The 21,212-nt window shown below is 34.3% G+C and overlaps 2 protein-coding genes across 2 annotated transcripts; one reads left to right on the top strand and one right to left on the bottom strand.

Moving 5' to 3' along the window:
• Window positions 1-5,681: 5,681 nt before the first annotated feature.
• On the bottom strand, window positions 5,682-7,879 carry LOC114713905 (uncharacterized). Its single transcript, XM_028898583.1, has 2 exons — window positions 7,722-7,879; window positions 5,682-7,629 (listed from the first exon to the last, which is right to left on the bottom strand). Exons 1-2 carry the CDS (start codon window positions 7,877-7,879, stop codon window positions 5,682-5,684), a joined length of 2,106 nt encoding a protein of 701 aa, XP_028754416.1.
• A 7,684-nt stretch (window positions 7,880-15,563) lies between these two features.
• LOC114713936 (uncharacterized) lies at window positions 15,564-16,964 on the top strand. Its single transcript, XM_028898621.1, has 3 exons — window positions 15,564-15,978; window positions 16,071-16,216; window positions 16,584-16,964. Exons 1-3 carry the CDS (start codon window positions 15,708-15,710, stop codon window positions 16,692-16,694), a joined length of 528 nt encoding a protein of 175 aa, XP_028754454.1. The 5' UTR covers window positions 15,564-15,707; the 3' UTR covers window positions 16,695-16,964.
• Window positions 16,965-21,212: the final 4,248 nt, after the last annotated feature.

The following is a 21,212-nucleotide window of genomic DNA, read 5'->3' as shown; positions in this document are numbered from 1 at the left end:
ATACTTAATCTTTTTTAATTCACAATATGTTTTACACCCTCTTCACTTATAATTAGTTTCATTATTATTAATCATATTATTATCTTGCAATGCAGCATTGACCACACTCTTCTTAATTTGTAGTCACAATATATGCAAATCAACGTCAAAATGCGTAAAAGATTTAAATTGTAAAGGGAAAATCCCTTAAAAAGACGGTTTAATAACCCAAATTCATATTTGGGTCATCAAATTTTTCTAATTCCTAATTAGGTTGCATAACCTAAATAAGAATTTTAAAATTTAATGAAAGTACTGTAGTGCCCTTTTATTAAACCTAACAGAAAAGGCAGATCAAGGGAGAGATCATCGATTGAATCTGAAGACGCAACGCAGCCTTGAGTAGCCACCATAGCCATCGTCTGAATCTGCAAATCACAACGCAGCTTTGAGGAGTCGCCATCGTTGCTGCCATTAGAAATCAGAAGACGCGAGAGGGTAAGACTTCAGCGTGATTAGGAAGACTTAAAACTCAGAAGACGCAAGGAGTCGCCATCGTTGCTGCCATTAGAAATCAGAAGATGCGAGAGGGTAAGACTTCAACGTGATTAGGAAGACTTAAAACTCAGAAGACGCGAGGAGTCGCCATCGTTGTTGCCATTATACAGAGGAGCTTTAAAACTCAAGTGGCCACTTCAGCGTGAAAATTTTAGCAGAGAGGGTAAGACTTCAAAACTCAATGTCTGAATTATTTGATGTTTCTCTCTATCTCTCAGATCTTACTGAAGGAGAAAGTAAAGAGAAAATTCAAAATTTCAAACACTTGTCGGAAATTTGAGATTCAGACTCTTAGCTTCAAGTTTCCCTTTGTTTTACCTCCAACCTTTAATTTTTTTCACTCTTGCTCTCTCAACAACACCAATGACTATAACATATTGAAAATATACAACAGAATGACCTACAAAAGCTTTACTGTAATTTTGCATATGTCCTGTCCTCTCCCATATTCATAAAGATGGGTATTTATCTCCGTATGTTGCAGATAAATGTTAAAAGTCTTAGAAATATAGAAGGGCTATTTATGTTCAGTTCTTCACTCCTTCCTTCCTTGTATTACCTCTGGTAATAGTAAAAGAAAATAGGAGAAAATAGGAATTGAGTGCATAGGGGATTAATTGAAGAGGACTTGATTTTCTTTATAAGCTCATGACATGCAAAGAAAATGGTATCAATTGGGTTTTGATTGTGTTATTGGAAGGAAAATCGCCTAGGCGAGCATGCATTATATGGTTAGATATTGCCTGTTTGAATTTTAAATATGTTTTTTTCTTCTTTTAAAATAAAGAACTACGTCTTTTTTCTTTTGCTCTTTCTTTTTTGAGGTATCACAATCCAGACATGGATGAATGATCTTTAAGCTGATATTGGGATTCATGTAAGCTGATATTGCAATATCGAATTACATGAGAGTATGTAAATAAACATAAATCCAAATTGGTCCATTCTTATGATAAGCGTCTTGTCATTATACTTCACATATATTTGCAGTATGCGTTCTCATGTTTATCGTGAAATATTTTGCTTAAACAAAGTAATGGTAAACATGCCACAATCTCTTGGGAATTAGTACTCGTAGATTTTATCCTATATTCAAAATGTATCATTCATCTAAATAGATTTTAAAGAAACCAAAAAACTAGCTACTAGAATGTTCTTCAGTTTCGAATATAATATCCAGTTCATTCTTTATTCAAGTTGTGATGTTAATGATAGCCATAATAGTTCTTAAATTTTTGTTTGATTAGATAGCATTAGTAGTTCTTAAATTTTTGGTTTTGGTAGGAGAAGAAACATGGTGAATGAGGAAGGTTCATCAAAACTCATACACGGAAAGACTGGGTTGGCATTGTTTAGGAAAGACTTTTATGATAAAGCTGAAAAGAAGTATAAGAGATTGAGGGAAGGACATAACGATGTGTTAAAGGCATGGAAGGGAATGCACAATGAGGAAAAAGAAAAATATGTTGAGAAGGGAAAGCAATTAAGGCCTGAAAAGATCAGAAGGAATTGTAAGTCAGCTTTTCAAACGCGTACCTCTCTCCGACAATTCAAGGATCTGGCTGAATTTGTAAAGGCGAACAATGATTTAAGGGAGAGGGTGGAAAAAATTGGATTTGGAAGGTTGCTTGATGTGTTGTGTGATAGACTCCCCCGTGACATTTGTGTAAGTTTGATAAGAGCATATGATCCACCAACATATCAATTTCGTATTCGGGGGAAGATAGAAGAAATGAGACCGCAACATGTGCACATTTTGTTCGGCCTACCCCATAGCGGGGCAAAGGTGAATATGAAAGTAGGTGATCATGATCCAGCATATGAGGAGGTCAAGGGGTAATATTTTAAAATGCCATATAACAAAATATTGGCCATGATCAAATCTGGTGTAAATAATGAGAAGTTTGAATTTTTGTTTGTGCTATACACTCTTGGGACTCTTTTATGTCCCACTGCGAGTGCAAGAGTCAGTGAATGGTTGTGTGGTGCACAAATAATGCATTTCAACAGTATGATTGGGCAACCTATGTGATGAATGAGCTATGCAAGGAAATAGAAGATTATGTTAAAGTGATGAGGAAGAAGAAGGATGGCCAGTTCAACGTGGGTGGGTGCCTCTATTTCTTATTGGTATGCATTTTTCTTTTGACCAATTATTGGTATATATATATCCAATTATGCTATTTTCTACTATTTTTTGTCTATAAGATACTGTTTAAAGTTGTATGATTAATGATGCAGATCTATTTTTTGGAGTATTTCCCACTGCTTAAAGCTGATGAGCATGAGCCTAGGGATGCAGTTGCGTTTTGGACTAATGAGAGGGTATGGAATATGTGTAAGAAAGAGAGTACAAGCTGTATGGGCATTTTGTATGAAGGAAGTGGTGTTGAAATGAGGACTAGGAAAGAGGAAAGAGCAACAATTGCCTATCTAGACCCGGTATAGAAATGATTATTATAATTATTGTGTTAGTTCTTGTTACGTCTGATACTTTGAATTGTTTTGTGTAGGAGTTGAAGGAGTTACACTCAACTTTGATGAATGCGATTGAAGAAAACCATAGAAGGCTCATTAGTGTAGTTGAGGAGAAACTCATGAAGGTACAACTAAAGAGGGAGAGACACCAAAAATCAGAGCAAAGGGTGCATGGACATGAAGAAAATGATGAAGATAAAGATGTACGATATGGAGATGATGAAAATATTCATGTGGAAGATGAGTTTATTGGAGATGAAGGGGATGAATCAAGTGCAGATTCTAAAGCTAAAAATGAGGAGGAAGAAGAAGCATCATACCAGGAAAATATCAATGTGGAAGATGTGTTTAGTGGAGATGGAGGGGATAGATCAAGTACAGAATCTCAAAATGAAGAAGAGGACCAAATTAAGCACAGAGATCAACCCCGGAGATCAATGAGGACTAAAAGGCCAACAATTAAGTCCCCTTGGGTTTTATCAAAGCCGATTAAGAGGACAAAAACAAAGATGGATGAGAAGGACATCTTTTCCATCTTGGTCTCTCATACATGCACGATTGAAGAGGGTAAAAAGATATTGGTAGAAATGTATGATGACAGCTTGACTCGCGACAACCTTAGATGTTTGGGTGGTATTCAAAAAGTAAATAATAGGGTCAGTATCTTACTTGTGAAATGAACTTTTGATAATTGATATATTATCCCTATGAATATGAACATGTTTTTCATCAAACACAGGTGATGTCAATGGTGTGTAAAACATTAATGGGCGAAATGAAAACCAAGGGACAACTTAGGCGACACATATTTGATGCTGACTTCATGGTTTTTGATCTTATTCCATCACTTGTTTTAGTTTTTATCTTGTCATTTTTTTGTAATTAGATGATGTGCAATGTTTGTAGATGAAAATGTTGATCAACCCCTATGATTGGAAAGCATCAGACAATGAGAAGCAAATTTTGCCTACATATTTGGGATATAATTTAGGCGATTGTGACTTGATATTCGGTCCATCTCTTATAGACAATCACTAGTTTTGTTATGTTCTTGAGGTGAGGACTATGAAGTTTTATGTATTAGATTCATTGAAAGGTCATGTAAATGACCAACATAAGAAGAAGCGGAAGAAAGAGAGTATCACAGAAGATCCAAGGATCACTAAGGTGAAAGCATGTGTATGGATATTTTATGCCTTTATTAATTTTTTGATAATATATTTGTTTGAATAAGTTGTAGTCTAATTATTGAATTGATTGTGTTTGCAGAGAGATAGATTCCATGATAGAAGCCAATGAGTGATATAATTTGGGCTGCTGTACCACAACAAAATAATCTGTACGTGTTATGATTTACATCATTTAACAGATATTTTGCATGTGGTTATGAGTAGAAGAATTAATACTTTTTATTGGTTTATGTGTGCAGTAGAGATTGTGGTGTCCATGTGTTATATTGGTTGAGATCGTGGGACCCATCCGCTGTATTAAATTACACAGACGTACAATTATGGACTTGTAATGTTGATTTGATTTTATAATGTGTATGTTACTTGGTAAATTAACATGTAATTTTCACTCGTATGCAGGAAGAAATTTCCAAGTTTAGGAGGGATCTTTTGTGGTGGCTTGTCAATCATCATGAAAATTCAAAACGTGAAGATGCTATAAAGTTGCTTTCAAATCCAAAGAACCCGTTTCCTGGGAAAAGGAGGCGTTTTGGAATGTAGGATGTAGGGGTTTGTCTGTGTGTATGCTGATAGGTTAGGTGGCAACGTTTTGAAGTATTTGAAGTTGATAGCTTTGTTTAGGAGCCACTTTGCCTTGTATTTTTGTCATTTTTCTCTTGGAATTATTGGATTGATATATTGTTTTGCTGTAGTTTTTTAGATGCCACATAGTATATAAAAATTAACATGTTCTATTTCATAGTTAACAAGTTTAAGTTCTAAATTAACAATTTATGGTTACATAACATACCAACAATTAAGTTCTAAATTAACATATTCTATTTTACAGTTAATATGTTTCAATTCTAAATTAACAACTTTATGTCTTCATGACACACTCACAATAAGTCTTTTGCTAAAATTTGATCACAATAAAACCTTGACAAATAACAAGTTCAATTACGTTGTTAACAAGTTTAAGCTCTAAATTAACAACTTCCTTATCCTTGTAGCATACTTGCAGTAAGTATTGACAAAAAACCATATTACATTATATCGTTGAAAATTAACACGTTCTCTTTCATAATTAACATATTTCAATTCTAAATTAACAACTTCATGTTTTCATGACACACTCGCAATAAGTTTTTCACCAAAACTTGATCACAATACAACCTTGACAAATAACAAGTTCAACTACGTAGTTAACAATTTTCCTATCTCTATAGCACACTTGTAGTAAGTATTGACAAAAACCATATCACACTGCATCCTCGAAAATTAACATGTTCGATTTCACAATTACCATGTTTCAATTCTAAATTAACAACTTTATGTCTTCATGATACACTTGCAATAAGTCTTGGGCTAAAACTTGATCACAATAAAATCTTGACAAATAACAAGTTCAATTACATATTAACAAGTTTAAGTTCTAAACTAACAACTTCCCTATTCCTATAGCATACTTGCAATATGTTTTTGACTAAAAAAATTTCAACATGGGTTTGGATTTTTGCACGTCCTTCTTGTGCGACCAGCTTCATGGCATGTTCCACAGTAGTAAGTCTTCTTATTTTGGAATTGTGATTCACGTCGCTTAATTCTTGGCCGTCCAGGAGGTCGACTTGTGCGGGGTGGTTGGAGGAAGGTTTGGCCTAAAATATTTTCCATCCTATAGTCATTAATATCTGGCATGTCAATTGTCACAACTGGAATCATGCTCCGATTATAAATCTTTTGTTGAGATGTAATTTTATAGCATTCCTCAACATAATCATACACATTTCCATGGGCAAGCTTGATGGCTGCACAAGCATGTGCACATGGAATCCCTGACATTTGCCATGCTCCACAGCTGCATTCATGTAAACCTAGATCAACTTCTAAGTCTCCATAAGCTGTATGAACACATGCCCTATTCCCTCCATAAGATACAGGAAACATGTGTTCAGTTCTCATCACATTTTCCATCAATACAGCCTCGATGTTTGGCCCAACACCATTCCTCCACTTACTGATTGCCATGGCTGATGCGTGCATCTTCTTTGCTACTTTTTCTCGATGTTCATGGATTAACTGTGCAACATTATGCCTTCTTTCCTTCACCATCCATGCATTGAATGACTCAGCAATATTAGTTGTTATATTATCCCATCGTTTAAATGGGAATTGACTTAAAGCCCACCTATCAATATCACCATGATTCACAAGCCATTCAAATAACTCTTGAGACATATCCCTCATATGTCCTATTGCCTTATCAAACTCAGTTTCAAGTCTTGCATAAGCAATATCATCAAGCAACTTTAGTGCATCAACCTTACTCTTAGCACTTGTCCTTCCCCTTCCTCTATTTATTTTCAACCATTCTGAACTAAAGTTTTCCTTCACATGGCAATAGCAAAATGCATGTCTATCACTACCAAATATGACTCGTACAGCTCCTATTATAGCATTATGACGGTCTAAAACTATGGTCAGCTCAATTGACCCTGTTATCTGTCTAATCTTGGATAAAAACCATGTCCAGTCCTCTAATATCTCCCCATTCACAATAGCAATTGCAAATGGTAGTAACTCATTGTCTGCATCATATGTGGAGGCTGACAACAAGGTTCCTTTATATGGGCCACTTAAATGAGTACCATCTATATATAATATATGTCTTGCCCCAACCAAGAACCCCTCAATACAACAACCATATGCTATAAAAACACGCTCAAATATGTAATTGTTTGAAGCTTCCCATTCAGCAACTGTTGTCGAATCACTTTCCTTTAGTCGTTGACATATCCATGGTATAAGCATATAAGATTGATCTGGTCTGCCTTGAATATCCTCCATTGCTTTTAATTTAGAAGCATATGCTTGTTTATATGTCAGATTTACTCCATATTCTCTCTGTAATGTCTTCATAATTTCACTAGGGCGCTTATCTATGTGTGATCTTACATCTTCAATAATAATAGATAATGTTAGAGCAGCTCTTCCCCCATGGTTTACTTGAAGACAATCTTGTGCATGGTGAACATGCTCATTATTGAATCGCGTCACATGAAGGAAAGGGGTATTCTTTCCTACTGCATTTGCAGTTATCTTCCAAGGACATCCTTCGATTTTACATTTCACAGACATTCTTTCTTTGTTGTTCCTCACAAACTTGTATTGAAACTTGTTAGCAATACTATATTTGTGTAGCAGCCGTTTGAAAGCATCAGCGTTCGGAAAGATTTGTGATAAGCCTGAAAATATCTCTTTCCATTTCAATGAGTTCAACTCAGGAAAAGGTGTGGGTGCACTTTGTACTCCACATGGTGTGCTACTAGGTCCCCCACAGCTTTCATAAGTAACACCATTTTGATGAGATGCAAGTTCAGGTTCATTATTGAAATTTCTTGGAGAAAAAGAGCTTTGTTCTGGCTGCCTCACGCTTGTATGCATGCTGCATTATATGACCACAACGTTTGTTATTTTATTAACAAGAATATTCTAACAAATAACAGCTTATTTTTTTGAGAAAAACAACTAACTTACATTTGTGGATCACCACTTGCTTCTTCTGCATTGCCATTCCTTTTACATGCTATATAGACATGGCCACTCCTCTCATTATATTGAAAAAGATTTGCAAGTTCCTCATCATCAACAAGATCTATTAGAGTCTTTTGATCAAAAGACACTGTGTATTTCATCTCACTATTATTAATGTCATTTCCAATCCATGAATATATTATTACTCTCATTTCTTCAAGTGTCATACCCTCTCTTATGTTTCTTACCCTAACACTCCCCCCATCATATTGAATTTCACCTTCAAGATTCTTGACAAATTGTCCACCAACATGAAAATAACAAAATAATCCTTTTGCTAATGTTAATCCTGAAGTAGATGCCATTTTTTATGCCAACCTGCAATAAAAAAGGGACTACTAACTAGTCATAATCATTATCAATTTTTTCGATCAACAAAATATAATATAAATTTTTTTCAATCAACAAAATAGAATATAGCTTCTGAAATTAACAACTTTTACTTAAATCTTAACATGTTTCACTTAGCTATTAGCACTAATGTGTCTCTCATAACCATGATAATTTCCACCTTTTACAATCAATATAACAGAACCTACCTTCAAAATTTATTAACTTCAACTTAGATTTTAACACATTTCACTTAGCTATTGACATAAAACATAGCCCTTATAGTTATGATCATGATCACTTCTTACAATAACATAACATAATCCACCTTCAAATTTTAACAACTTCAAATCATGTTTTAACACGTTATACTTAGCTATTAACAACATACACAACCCTCATAGCATTTTTCTATTAAACTTTTACGATCAAGCAAATATAATCAGTCATCATGCATATCTATTCATTGTAAACGCTGCATCACACAGATACATCAACCTTCCTACTCATCCTAAAAGCAACACTCCGTACTCTCATTTAGCTATTTTCATGATGCACTTCTTATTGTACGGCAAATTTTCCTTCCTCCCCTACAAAAACCCCATCGCCCACAATCCATACTAAGAAAAGGAAGGACCAAGATAGCATGATGAAATTTTCAGGATTAAGATGAAAAGACTTAATATAAAAAACTAACTTACCTTTGCTTTCTTGTTTGATTTTTCGACTTTGGAATGATAGACGTCAAGTTCGCTCCTTCAGAACTCTTACGTTAGGCAGGAGTGATAAATAATATACATCTCTTTAGGTTTATAATAAAAGGACATTACAGTAATTTTATTAAATTTTTAAATCCTTATTTGGGCTATGCAACCTAATTAGGAATTAATGAAATTTAATAGCCCAAATGGGGATTTGGGTTATTAAACCGTCTTTTTAAGGGATTTTCCCAATTGTAAATGAATCATTTACGTGTAATTAATCTCTCTATCTTCAAATAAGGACAGACTTTTGCCGTTATGCTTTCAATTTCACACTGAAATTACTCAGAATATTTAATTACAATGACTTCCTAGATTTGAGATCATGTGCATTATTGCGCAAGTGCCCTTATTTTAATTAAATTACTAGTTCCTAATTAAATTAGCAATGAATTCCTAAAGCAATTAATGGAAGCATGACATGTCCAGAGATCCTCAACCAATTAATAAAAAATGACTTTGAAAGTCTATTTATTAATTAACGACACGTCATCTTTTTTCACTAGTTTATTAATTATTAATTAATGAATGAGTAATTATCAGTGTGAAATTGAAAGCATAACTACAAAAGTTTGTCCTTATATGAAGATAGAGAGGTTAATTACACGTATATGATTCATTTACAATTTAAATCTTTTACCCATTTGACGTTGAGTTCATCTTGAAAAAGCATCTCCAAGAGTTTAGCACAGATGATTAATACCCAGGGGAAAAATATGGAAAAAGTGGGTTAATTAAGGAAAAAGACAAAAAGCTTTTGCCACAAAAATTGACACACCCAAATAAACAATTTAAAGGATGGGTTTTATTTTTCTATTAAGGCAAATAATGATGCCATTAGCACCTTATAAATGTCCCCAAAAACAAAGACAGACCCACTTGTGATTTGATTAAACCTAATTGATGTGGGAGACAAAGTTGACCTTCCTCAATAATCGTTGTGTCCATTTCTGATATCTCTCTCACATAATATTTAATCGATCAGTATCCTCCTTTTATTCTTGTCGACCCAAATAATTGCAATCAACTTTGCTTTAATCTTTCTCTCTACAATTGCTTCTGCCATTAGGGAACATTCACAAAGCCAAACTCTTGCTCACTGGACGAACCAAAAAGTGAAAGGGAAATTAAAGTTGATAAATCTCTAGCCACTCGTGCATGAATTTGTCGAATTCACGTCAAAAAGTAGAAAAACACACACACAACACACAGAGACAGCGACTTTATACATATGTATTGTGATAATAAAGTGCTTAATCAGTTATATAACTATGCCGAAATGGTTGTGATGATCCATTTCTTTTCTTTTAATTCGTGATGATATGGGATTGGATGATAGAGGAAAATTAATTATTTTTGTGATATATTAATTGATATGAATGAGAGCAAGTAATATATATAATTGAAGGACTTTTGGGATGGACATTGCACCAACCAGGGGCTTTCACATCCGTCGTGTGGTGTGGTCGGATAAAGGAATCTTGCATGTTTCTGCATCCGACCAAACACAGCGTTCTTTGAATTCGGACCAATTACTGTTTCGCTTTCTCATATCTTATTACCACACCTTCCTCAAACCTTTGATTTAGTTTGTATATCATATTAAGTGTTTGGAAACATGTTTGTCAAAACCAGAATCATGGTTTAATTTTGATCATATATAAGTTACCAAAGGGTTAAGTTTCCATTAGAATCATTGGGGTTTTGTAAGTAGTCAATTGTTGGATCTCTTATATGCTAATATACATTTCCTCCTACAGTTACAGATCAGACTAAACAAGAACTATATAGGGCCATCATCAATAATGGATATGCAGTTTGTCTTCAAGTTCCAAGCTGATACACAAGATACAGTTATTTTGTGGTAATATGAAGAAATCAAGACTCAGAAAAACCCGCAAGCTGTTAATTAAGGAATTAATTATGCCAATATGTTGCTTGAAGGTCACAAGGTGTGCCTTTGAATTAATATGAATATTACTCCCTTCCATCCTAAAAGAACTACTAAATGAGTTTATTTTAATCTTAAAATATAAGACACCAACTTACTTTATTTTTAAATTTGTAATTTTTTAATTTTTTTTTAACTGATTACACATATATATCAAGATGGCTAGTATTTCATTAAGGGAATAGTTTCATGTGCAAACAGTTAAAAGAATTAGAACTAAATTAATTATTTTTTTCCTATTCTCTGCAAATGAATTAGCTAATTCTTTAATTAACATTGGATGAAGCATTAATAACATAAATTCATATATGGATAGAAGAAGACAAACTTTGGCAGGCTCCTGGGATGTGTGTAGGAAAGTAACAAAGTTGAATGCTAGAGTCTTCTTGACCTATACATATCATATGGGCAATTAGGTAGCTGTGGAGCTAAGGGCACCATGACCACATGGGAAAGCAAGAATCCTGGGAAGACGTCTTATCTTTGCATGCATGCTAAACTCAGGCATCCCATCCACTTGCCTTCTGCACATTTTATTTTAAAATTTTATATATATGTCGACGCCATGAATGAATAAAAGACAACCAATAATGCAGAGTGACCGCGCGAGAGAGAGAGAGAAGGAAGATCAATAAATCTTCGATAACAGTACTTGTATCTTTTTTGGTCCGTTGAATTAATTAGTCTCTGTTCTAAATGATGTGATGGACGGTTTGAGAAATTAATAAATTATTAATATTATTGCTTTAATCATTTTCATCCTAAATAAGTAAATATGAACCCCATTACAATAAAATAAACTATAAAAACTTAATTTAAGATCATCAAGATAAATTGTAATAAGAAATCAGGTTTAATTTTTCATGTGTGTGTGTGTGCATATGAAGGCTTTGATTTCAATTAATATTTGTTATTTAATTTTACGATTTCAAGGCCTCAAGGTACACATGACAATTTTATGGAGCAGATAACCCATGCACTTAAGTTGACCCGTCACTGATGAAAACAGAATAACATATTGGAATCATGTGCCTCCCTAAGCAACACGACAATTAAACATCAATCTCTGCACAAATTATATTTTAATATTCTCTAGAAATTTTCAATCATTCAAGTTAGGTCGCCATTGCAGGATGAAATCTCCCTTTCTAATATGATTCTCTTTCTCAAACATTGAAGGTATATATATTGCCGCCACTGTTGTTTATAGATTTTCTTCTAATGATTAGGTGACTTGTATAAATGAAATGTTGTTGACATGCTACTTTCATGAGCACTAAATAAATGAATTATAAAAGATAATTGAGATACCCACGATTCTTTTGGTGATGCAATCAAAGAGGTTCCTCTGTTGTGATTCAGAATATTGATTAAGGAAATTAATCTTATAGCTAGTCTACTGACATATATGAGAATTTTTCTGTAAGTGAAGCTTGTAATACCATGCTTTTATTAGTACTGCCTGCTTAATTTAATTAAAACAATGTTGATTAAAGAACTCGTGTGAAGGTGTAATGATAGAGAGCAATCTAAGACATGTTTAGAGAGATTCTTGCAGAAGAGGACAGGGTCTTAAGTAAGATTTGAAGACCAGGTTTCGCAACCCAAAATGCTCTGAATAAAATTACCCAGAAGATTGCAGGTTTTGTCAAAAGAATGTACTAAACTTGTCTCAGACAAAACACTGCTTAAAGACTCCATCCATCCCATTGCTTCTTAAATAAATATGTTACATATCCTAATTAAATTATCATGTCTAATAATAGACACTAATTGACAAATCCATGTAGATTAATTAAGCTCACACAACGATGTCTCTAAATTTCAACTTTTCAACCATGTCGGGACTAAGAAAATTTGAAAACATTCACAGGTAAAAAAATTTCATTTTTATTTCTAGATCTCTCTATATCCATGTTCAATAATTTCAAGGACTATATACATACATATATATATATATATTGTGTATGTATATTGCCGACGCAGACATGTAATTATGGAAGACAGTACAGATGTACTGTTAAAAGTTTTTGTATGATATAAGAGATTGAAGAGTGTGGAGAAAGAAAAGTAAATATAAATGCAATGATATGATAATGTCCTTCAAAACAACAAAAGAAGAAGAAGCAGCCAGCTAGGTCTGGATATATAGTCCCCACCACCATGGAAGAGAAGCTAAAAACCTTCTGCACTTTAATGTTTGATATGAACGGTTTGAATTAAAAAGGCAAGAATGTTTTAATTAAAGCCAATAATATCTAGCTAGCTATGGGTACCTATATATGTAGATGCAAAACTTAAATTGGCTTTCCCCCACACGTATTCATTATTCAACATTTGTATATAATGTGAACTTTTCGAATTCTATATATATCCAACTTGCTTGTGTATTTATGTATATATAGAAAAGTCAGAAGCTTATTAGGACCCTAAATAATTAATTATTAATAAAAGAGCATGTAGTCCCCTACATGAGTCATGTTTGAACAAGAAAAATAGTCCATGCCTCATTAATTATATCTACCTATCTTCTCCAACACCTCACATGGCTTACACGTACTGACACTATTCTTACTCATGTTTACTCCTTCTGAATCATTTGCCTATTTTTCAAACCTTAGCTTCTTCTTCCTCCCCTTCTCGTTTTGTTCTCTTTCAGTTTTAATATTATTTATTTATTTAATATTGATATAGCAGATTTATTGCAAGAGTCAAAGATTACCTTCGGTCATTATCCCAAGAACACTGATGTGTGCAGATATTCTTTTTCAGAGAAAAACAAAACCAAACGATAACGTTATGTTCTCTCCTTGTTTTGCTTCTTCTTGTGGGGTTATAAGCTGACATTAACCTTATTTTCCTATATCGAACTACGTAGGTAGTACTTGAGCACACTGATCTTTTATATAGTACTTGATCACACTGATCTTTTGTCATGAAAATCTATCAACTTTGCTTCATTAAAAGGAAAAGTGGATATTTTCCTTGCTAAAATTGTAAGAAACTAAACTACGCATCATAATAACACCATACACCTCATGTAAAACAACCCCATTTGATAACTTTGGTTATTGAAGAGCTTAAGTGATAGGATAGATTAGGATAGAACATGTATTACTCTGACGTAAGCCCTAAATTGTTGGTGTTCAAGCTCGTTCTTTATTCCAAAATAGTGATATAGACATTATATGAACTGATAAATCAATACGTATTCTTACTTCAATAACGTATACAGCAATCTCAAATATATATATATATATATATATATATAAATGCGTCATGGTTTTCTCACAGCTTGGGTTGCTTTAGAATTGCATTGGACTTTGAAGCATTCAAGAAAAGTTGCGCCCATCTGGTTTATATATGTATATGCATATGCATCACAAACTGAATTCACATCAATCTTTCACAACAAGAAGTACAAATACCAAGGTACGTCGTAATTGTTTAAAGCTTGTTGCTTGTCTTTCTCTCTTTTTCTCGCAGTTTCTCGGTAACCAAACAGGGAACTCAAGTGATGCAGCTTCTGTGACGCGGATAAGATGGTGCCGTGTCCCCGTCCAATTTTCCACCCAAAAGAATCTTATTCACTCCCACGCTTTGGTTCTAAACCTTCTTGTCTCTTTTTAATTTGCTTTTTTTATGCAGATAAGACTCCTTTAAGATACTTTTATATATGATTACCCTTAAGTTAAATAGTCTTAAACAATATCGAATAAGAACTTGTAAAAGCTTCGAAGTTTGAAACTCGGTAAATAAATATTTTTTTCAGTTGAATATTACTATAACATGTTGTCATCGATCCTTTAACAACTTGCATGTTCCAGATGTGTCATATTTTTGTGACAAAAGATTCTAAAATTTCATTTTCTTAAAAAAATTACTTATCACATTTTTATGACTAATTTATTCCTTTTGGACCAATAATTACTCTCTTTTCTCTCACTCATGTTTAATTTATAGCACTTCCTGGATTATGAAATATGTATCCATGTATATGCATACATTTTTTGAAGTTTTCAAAAGACAAACAAAAATAATATTAATTTCTTCAAAATATAAATATAAACCATGCAGTTAAAAATTATACTTTAATAATATTTGTTTGTTCTTAAAATGAACTTAATTTCTTTTAAAATTTAAATATAGATATTACTTTTTATATATCATATTAATAGAAAATATAACTTTTTTATTAAAAAAATCTAATACTATCCTCTTTTTTTACCTGAAACTATGCGTTAATTTTCACAGAATCACAGTAAGAAATATCAGAATATCACATATTTTCACTGAAGTGACGGATGAACTTTCAGCTGGGAAAAAAATAATGTAACAGACATTATTTATATTAAGAAAAGTTCGGCCGGAAAATTAAAAATAATATAATTAGTGTTGGTGAAGAAAATTAAGAGACCCAAACGTTAAATTGAATCCTTGACCCCGGCGACATCGCCGAACAAATCCGTCCAATCTCATTGCGCTTCTCCTCTCTCCACGTGGCACCTGCACGGACCCCAACACAAGTGCCGGTGCCAATCAGTACACGCCAATTATTTTGCAGATTTGAAAAATTAAATTAAATTTAAATCCCGGCATTATCTTAATTTAGTTTGCCCAGTTATTTACTAATCATCCATTCAATCATATAGCTTTAGTTTTTGTCACGCTCCTTTCCCTTACCCTATCCTATTTATGTCAATTTTGGTTAATTTTGACTTGCCTTGCACAAGTGAGTTGGGAAACGCCTGCTTCCTTCTCTCTCTGGTTTTACTACTAATACTCTCTCTATCTGTGGGGTTGTTGCAGAAGCTGTCCAGATAGGGACCTTTGCTTATTTTACCTCCTTCCCTTATCTCCCTTCTTCATCATCATCTTCTTTGAGAGATGGGGAATTGTCAGGCTGTGGATGCAGCTGCTCTGGTGATTCAGCATCCGTGTGGGAGGATAGAGAGGTTGTATTGGTCTGTGACTGCGAGTGAGATCATGAAGATGAACCCTGGTCATTATGTCTCTTTGATTATTCCATTGCCTCTTTCTGAGGATGAACAACAACACAGCCAAGAACACAAGACTGTTCGTTTCACTCGTGTCAAGCTGCTTCGCCCTAATGACACTCTCAATCTCGGCCATGCTTATAGGCTCATCACCACTCAAGGTGTGTGTGTGGAAGTGAAACTTCTGTTCCTCTGAGCTTCTTTTTCTTTTCATGGTCTGATTTCTGATGATAATTTGCGCTTCTGGTTGCAGAGGTTATGAAGGTCTTGAAGGCAAAGAAGCTTGCCAAGACGAAGAAGTCTCAGGCAGAGTCGGTGGAGAAGAGTACTGTGCAGGAGAAGCAGCGTTCTGTGAGTGAGGCAGAAGGAGAGAAGCAGGACGCTGGAAACACACGCGAGGTATCCATCAGAATAGTACTTTTTGATACACTGCTGTTCAATATATAATTATAATTATATCCTGTGTTTCCTTAATCCCATCTGAGTCTGACCATGGCTTTGATCTCTCACCTTACTACTGCATCACTGCTTATTCTATTCCTCTCTGGTAGTTTTATCTTGTCTCATAGCACATCTGGCACAATCCATTCCTTAAAGTACAGCTATTTGTATGTAACAGAGAGAATACCAGAGTGGTCGCTACCAAATAGAATATAATTTTATGCTTTGATCCGTTTTCTAGTAGAAACCAATTTCTGATGCAGCTTTTGTTTTTTAAATCTTCATCTTCAATAGTGAGTAAATTCTTCTTCATAATGATTTGCAGGCAATGAGAGCAGAGAGGCACAGGCAAAGAGGGGCAGTAATAAATTCTGCTTCTTTTAGGTCAAAATCATGGCGTCCTTCCTTGCAGAGCATCTCAGAGTCTGCAAGTTGAACGGTGCCTACTAAGTTGTGTGGCGAGCACAGTGGTTCACACCATTATTGGACTGCCTCTTTCACGTGTGAGAAGTTTCACCTAGCTCAAATCCTGATAGAGGGTAAAGAAAATAGAACAGAGGTTTGAAACAAGATGGTGCAGTGGCTCAATGTTTGTATAGCATCACCAAGATGGGAAAAAAAAAAGAGCAATGAAAATTGAAAAAAAAATAGTGAAACTGAGTTTTGTGATTGATATAGTTACAGAATCCAAATCTTCCTTTTACTTAGCAAGATACGCAGTTTACTTGGTTCTCTTACATACAACTCAGAAAAAGCTTGTGAAAAAAAAATAATTATGATAATAATACTAATAATAAGGAAAAGAAATATAAAGTGGAAGTCACTATAATTTTGAGTTCCAAACTTGCCAGTCATCGTCAACATAATTTTGAGCCCACAAAAGAGATGTTCTTGCAGCCAGAGGTGCTCCGGGCAATTTCTTCTTCTTTAAAGCAATTAACATATCTGTGAAGGGCTCCACCAATAATGTCCCAGGGCCTCCATACTCCTTGTGCATGAATTCACTGAATATATCTGTTTTCCAGCCAAGGCTAGTTAGCATGACAACTAATAGCTCAACACGGAATTCAAAATAGTACCATTCTACTTTTTAGCTCCAAGCATCAAACTAGAGCCCACATACAAACATTGCCAGTTTAGAAATACTCCCTCCGATTGATAGATGACGTCTGGAAATTTGCGTAGATTCTAGTCCTTTTGCCTAGGAGGCGTTTCAATTATTGTACCGTTTTAAACTTTTAGGCCAGGCCAGACCTCCTGATAGAAAAGATTTGCTCATTGTAGAAGGAAATAAGTAACTCTAGTCGAGACTAGGCCGCTGAAATTAGTGAGTTTTTCCGTAATTGAAAGTCTTGTGAACCACAAAATCCTCATAATGGGATGGCCAACATTCTATTTTTAATTGTTGGAGGCAAAATTAAAGTCTGAGAGAGAATGATTCCTTCAATATACCATTATAGCAACAAAATGAAGACACAAACTGACATATCACCATTAGTGCATCAGGAGACTTTTAAGCAATGTTGCTATTAACCAACTCAGCCTCCGATATGATTGTACCAGTAAAATCCAACGCTTGCTCATAGATGACAAATTAAAAGTCAATTCAAATTAATTAGACGTTGATATTCTATGTTTTTGAATTCTAGGACCTGAAGCTCATTGTGATTGAGATAGCAAATATTAGGTATTAGCCGCGTATCTCCAACATCTTCCATGCTCCACTTCAAGCAAGATTAATAGCTGTGAAATAGCTAAGAACCAGGGGTCCAATATAGTAAGGAGTAGTCACCAAGCACGTCCATTTAAAAAATAAAAATAAAATCAGCATGCAAATTTCACTTTTCTGAAGCTCATAATAAATTTTACCATTGTTACAGTATCTCTCTACCAGGAGTGTTGAAATAATACATCACAGCACATACAGGTGCATAAACAAAGAAAGCCACACTTTATTCAATAGCGTTTTAAATGATCAATAATGTCCAGCGCCACTTTTCTTCATCTCACCCTTCCAGATATGGCTGGATCTCACATGAATGGACCCATTAAAGGGAATTTCTACCTATTGAGGTCTAAATTAGTAGTCCGCCCAGGCCCCAGACAATCAATGTCAAATAAGGGGAAAACGGGAACGATTTAAGAGTGAAATGATTTCTTTCTTTTGAAATTGTCTCATCTTGTGGAATGGTGAATGCAGCCATAAATAGGCAGACCTAAGTTAGGTTTCCCAAAAATTTGTCATATATAAACCAGTGAACAATGGACCACATACATGTCAAATCCTGAATAAATTCTTATTAACTCTGAAATGCAAAAGAAAAGGTCCATATAAAATGAAATCACTTCCAATTGGGACTATATTGTGACTCATCACTATTCAGTAGAATCTGTGATATTCTTATTGATGTTGCAGGAAACAAATGTTGGCCGCAAGCATTAGTGAACGAGCTCCCCTAAATGCAAGAATCACAGCAATGAATTATGATTGGGAATGTTCTTTACGTTCAGGTGTGTTAATCAATGAGGGTGTTAACATTACATTTAAATCAGGCTTCAGACTCGTTGTAAGAATATCTGCAGCAGCAAAGGTGAAATTCTTTCATTCTTTATCCTTCCAAAGAAAAAAAGAAGAAAAAGAACTATTTTCCTTTTCGCTTCTCTTTAACAGCAGATGATTTTTCCAAGGCTAGTATACGAGTAACCAAAGCTGTCTTTGGATGTTATAACTCAGATATAGATGAAATACATATTGCTGGAAGGATAAAACCCGTAATATTGCATTTCAGTGCTGCTTCAAAAGAGATGTTGAAGATCACAGGGAAACTTGATCAATCAATATAAGAGATCAATTATTTTCCAATCAAGATGAAAATCCACTCAATTCACAAATAATTCTTTAAGATAAACCGTAGGTTAATGCTGTGAACATCTGACGTAGAGTTCTTTCTTTTTTCGTGTTAACAACACCAGCATTGAAACTAAAATAGGGAAATATGAGGAAGAACATATTAGGAAGTATGCATATCTTAAATTATTTCCGAGACAAGTCATCAATATAAGCAAAGTGAAAAGAAAGTCTAAATATGTAATATGACGTTTAATGTTTAACTAAATGAACTTTATCTCTCATTTTCCATTTGTCAATGAAAACGATACGGAGTGATCATCATGCAATTAATTTCCCTATTTTATATCCAAACATCAATTTCATGGGCAGGACAACAACCGTAACATGAATTAAAAAAATTAAAAAGACGGGGAATAAAATCAATACTAAAGATTGAAGATGAAAAATTACTTGCATTCCAGGTGAACTTAAAAAATGAATTCTTTCATAACCCCTACTATCAATATCAAATATAACAGAAGTTAAAACATCCTTAGATAAAAAGGTGATAGGTAATTGGGAAGACTTGACACTTTTATTCTCTTCAGGAGAACACCAGGTCCAAGATTGTAATAATTAGGCGAATAGATTAAAAATTCGTATTAAACTAATCAATTCAACATTAAAGGCCAACAAAGAAAAAAAGTTAAAAACCAACTTAAACGATCAAATTTGGATAAAATCCAACCGGGTTTGGCACGAAATCAATTAAAAATTAGCATTGATAAAAGAGATTAAAAATTCGTATTAGACTAATCAATTCAACATTAAAAACCCACTTAAACGATCAAATTTTCATAAAAATCCAACTGGGTTTGGCGCAAAATCGGTGTGAAAAATCAAAATAATCATTTTTCTGTGGGCAACATAAAATTACAAGTGACATAAACTTTCACCGTTGACACAACAGAAATGTTTATCCTTGTTCACGCATTTTCTCGAGCATGTAACGCTCAAAGCACAAACGACACACCTTCAATCACCGACTTCATAACTAATGCATCAACCGGGTGAACCATAACCATTTTTCGACGTTATCCCAACACGAGAAATAGAATACTAGAACAATACATTGATTTCTTATATGACGCACGGTATCTCAACAACATACATTCGTATTATTTCGAAAGAAAACGGCATTCACCTGAGCACAAACATCGACGACTGCATGAAGATCATCGCCGAACTCGTCTTTGTCCTCAGATAGCCTCTCAAACAGCTCAGCTCTGAACTTCTGCGTTTCCTGCATTAGCCCATAGAATGAAATAAAAACACAAGCTTTCAACTCGAAAATTTCACACATAACAGTCGTCAGAATTCACTCTTACAGATTCCGCGAATTCGGGTATTGGGTCGGGGTAAATGTGATTCTGGGTCGGGGAAGCACTGAGGATACAAGTGAAGGTATTTTTCCGGAGACAAACTTCAGGCAGAGAGAAGGAGACAGAGGTAGTGGCGGGCAAGGCATAGTGTAAGAGGATTTGAGTTTGAGAAACGAATTTTCGCGGGAGAGAGAGTCGTTGCTGATGGGTGGGATACCGGAGAAAAGGTGCTGAGTACCATTGGATTGGATCTTCCCTTCTTTCTCGGTTGACGGTCGAGTTCAATTAATTTTATCTTTTTTATAAATTGAAGAAGCCGCAGTTCATATAGATTATACTAACTTAGGCTTTAATTATAACATCTTATTTGCAGTATACTATAATTTGATTGATCTCAATTCTCAACGATTATATTTATGAGATGAAACTACGCAAGTCTAAATTAAAAAGGTAGTACGTTGTTCTAATTTTTCATCTCGTAACGAATTACAGCCACCATAACCCCCAATTAAATCAATAATCTGGTTAAGTTTACAATTATGAAGGCATTAAAGAATATCAAATTATAAATTTAGCTGGCAAATAAAAATTTAAGTTATGCTATGGTTTTTTTTAATAATATATTATATCTAAATATATAATATAGATTCCGGGAGTGTTTGGTAACTCCAGAAAAATATTTTATGCAAGTTCAGATAAAACTTCTTACCAGTATAAAAAAAACCGGACCGGACCGGCTGGT

This window comes from Neltuma alba, unplaced genomic scaffold, assembly GCF_004799145.2.
Source record: "Neltuma alba isolate B1F8T4 unplaced genomic scaffold, ASM479914v2 tig00011479_pilon, whole genome shotgun sequence".
Lineage (NCBI taxonomy): Eukaryota > Viridiplantae > Streptophyta > Magnoliopsida > Fabales > Fabaceae > Neltuma > Neltuma alba.
The sequence above is the reverse complement of the archived record's forward strand: the minus strand, read 5'-3'. Positions and strand labels throughout refer to the sequence as shown.

What these genes read in the sequence shown, in the direction of transcription:
- LOC114713905 (XM_028898583.1), bottom strand. Translation starts at nt 7,879, where the DNA reads ATGAAATACACAGTGTCTTTTGATCAAAAGACTCTAATAGATCTTGTT. An exon ending in GCAAGTGGTGATCCACAAAT is followed by an intron (nt 7,630 to 7,721) that starts GTAAGTTAGTTG and finishes CATATAATGCAG; the next exon opens with CATGCATACAAGCGTGAGGC.
- LOC114713936 (XM_028898621.1), top strand. Translation starts at nt 15,708, where the DNA reads ATGGGGAATTGTCAGGCTGTGGATGCAGCTGCTCTGGTGATTCAGCAT. An exon ending in TAGGCTCATCACCACTCAAG is followed by an intron (nt 15,979 to 16,070) that starts GTGTGTGTGTGG and finishes TTCTGGTTGCAG; the next exon opens with AGGTTATGAAGGTCTTGAAG. An exon ending in ACGCTGGAAACACACGCGAG is followed by an intron (nt 16,217 to 16,583) that starts GTATCCATCAGA and finishes AATGATTTGCAG; the next exon opens with GCAATGAGAGCAGAGAGGCA.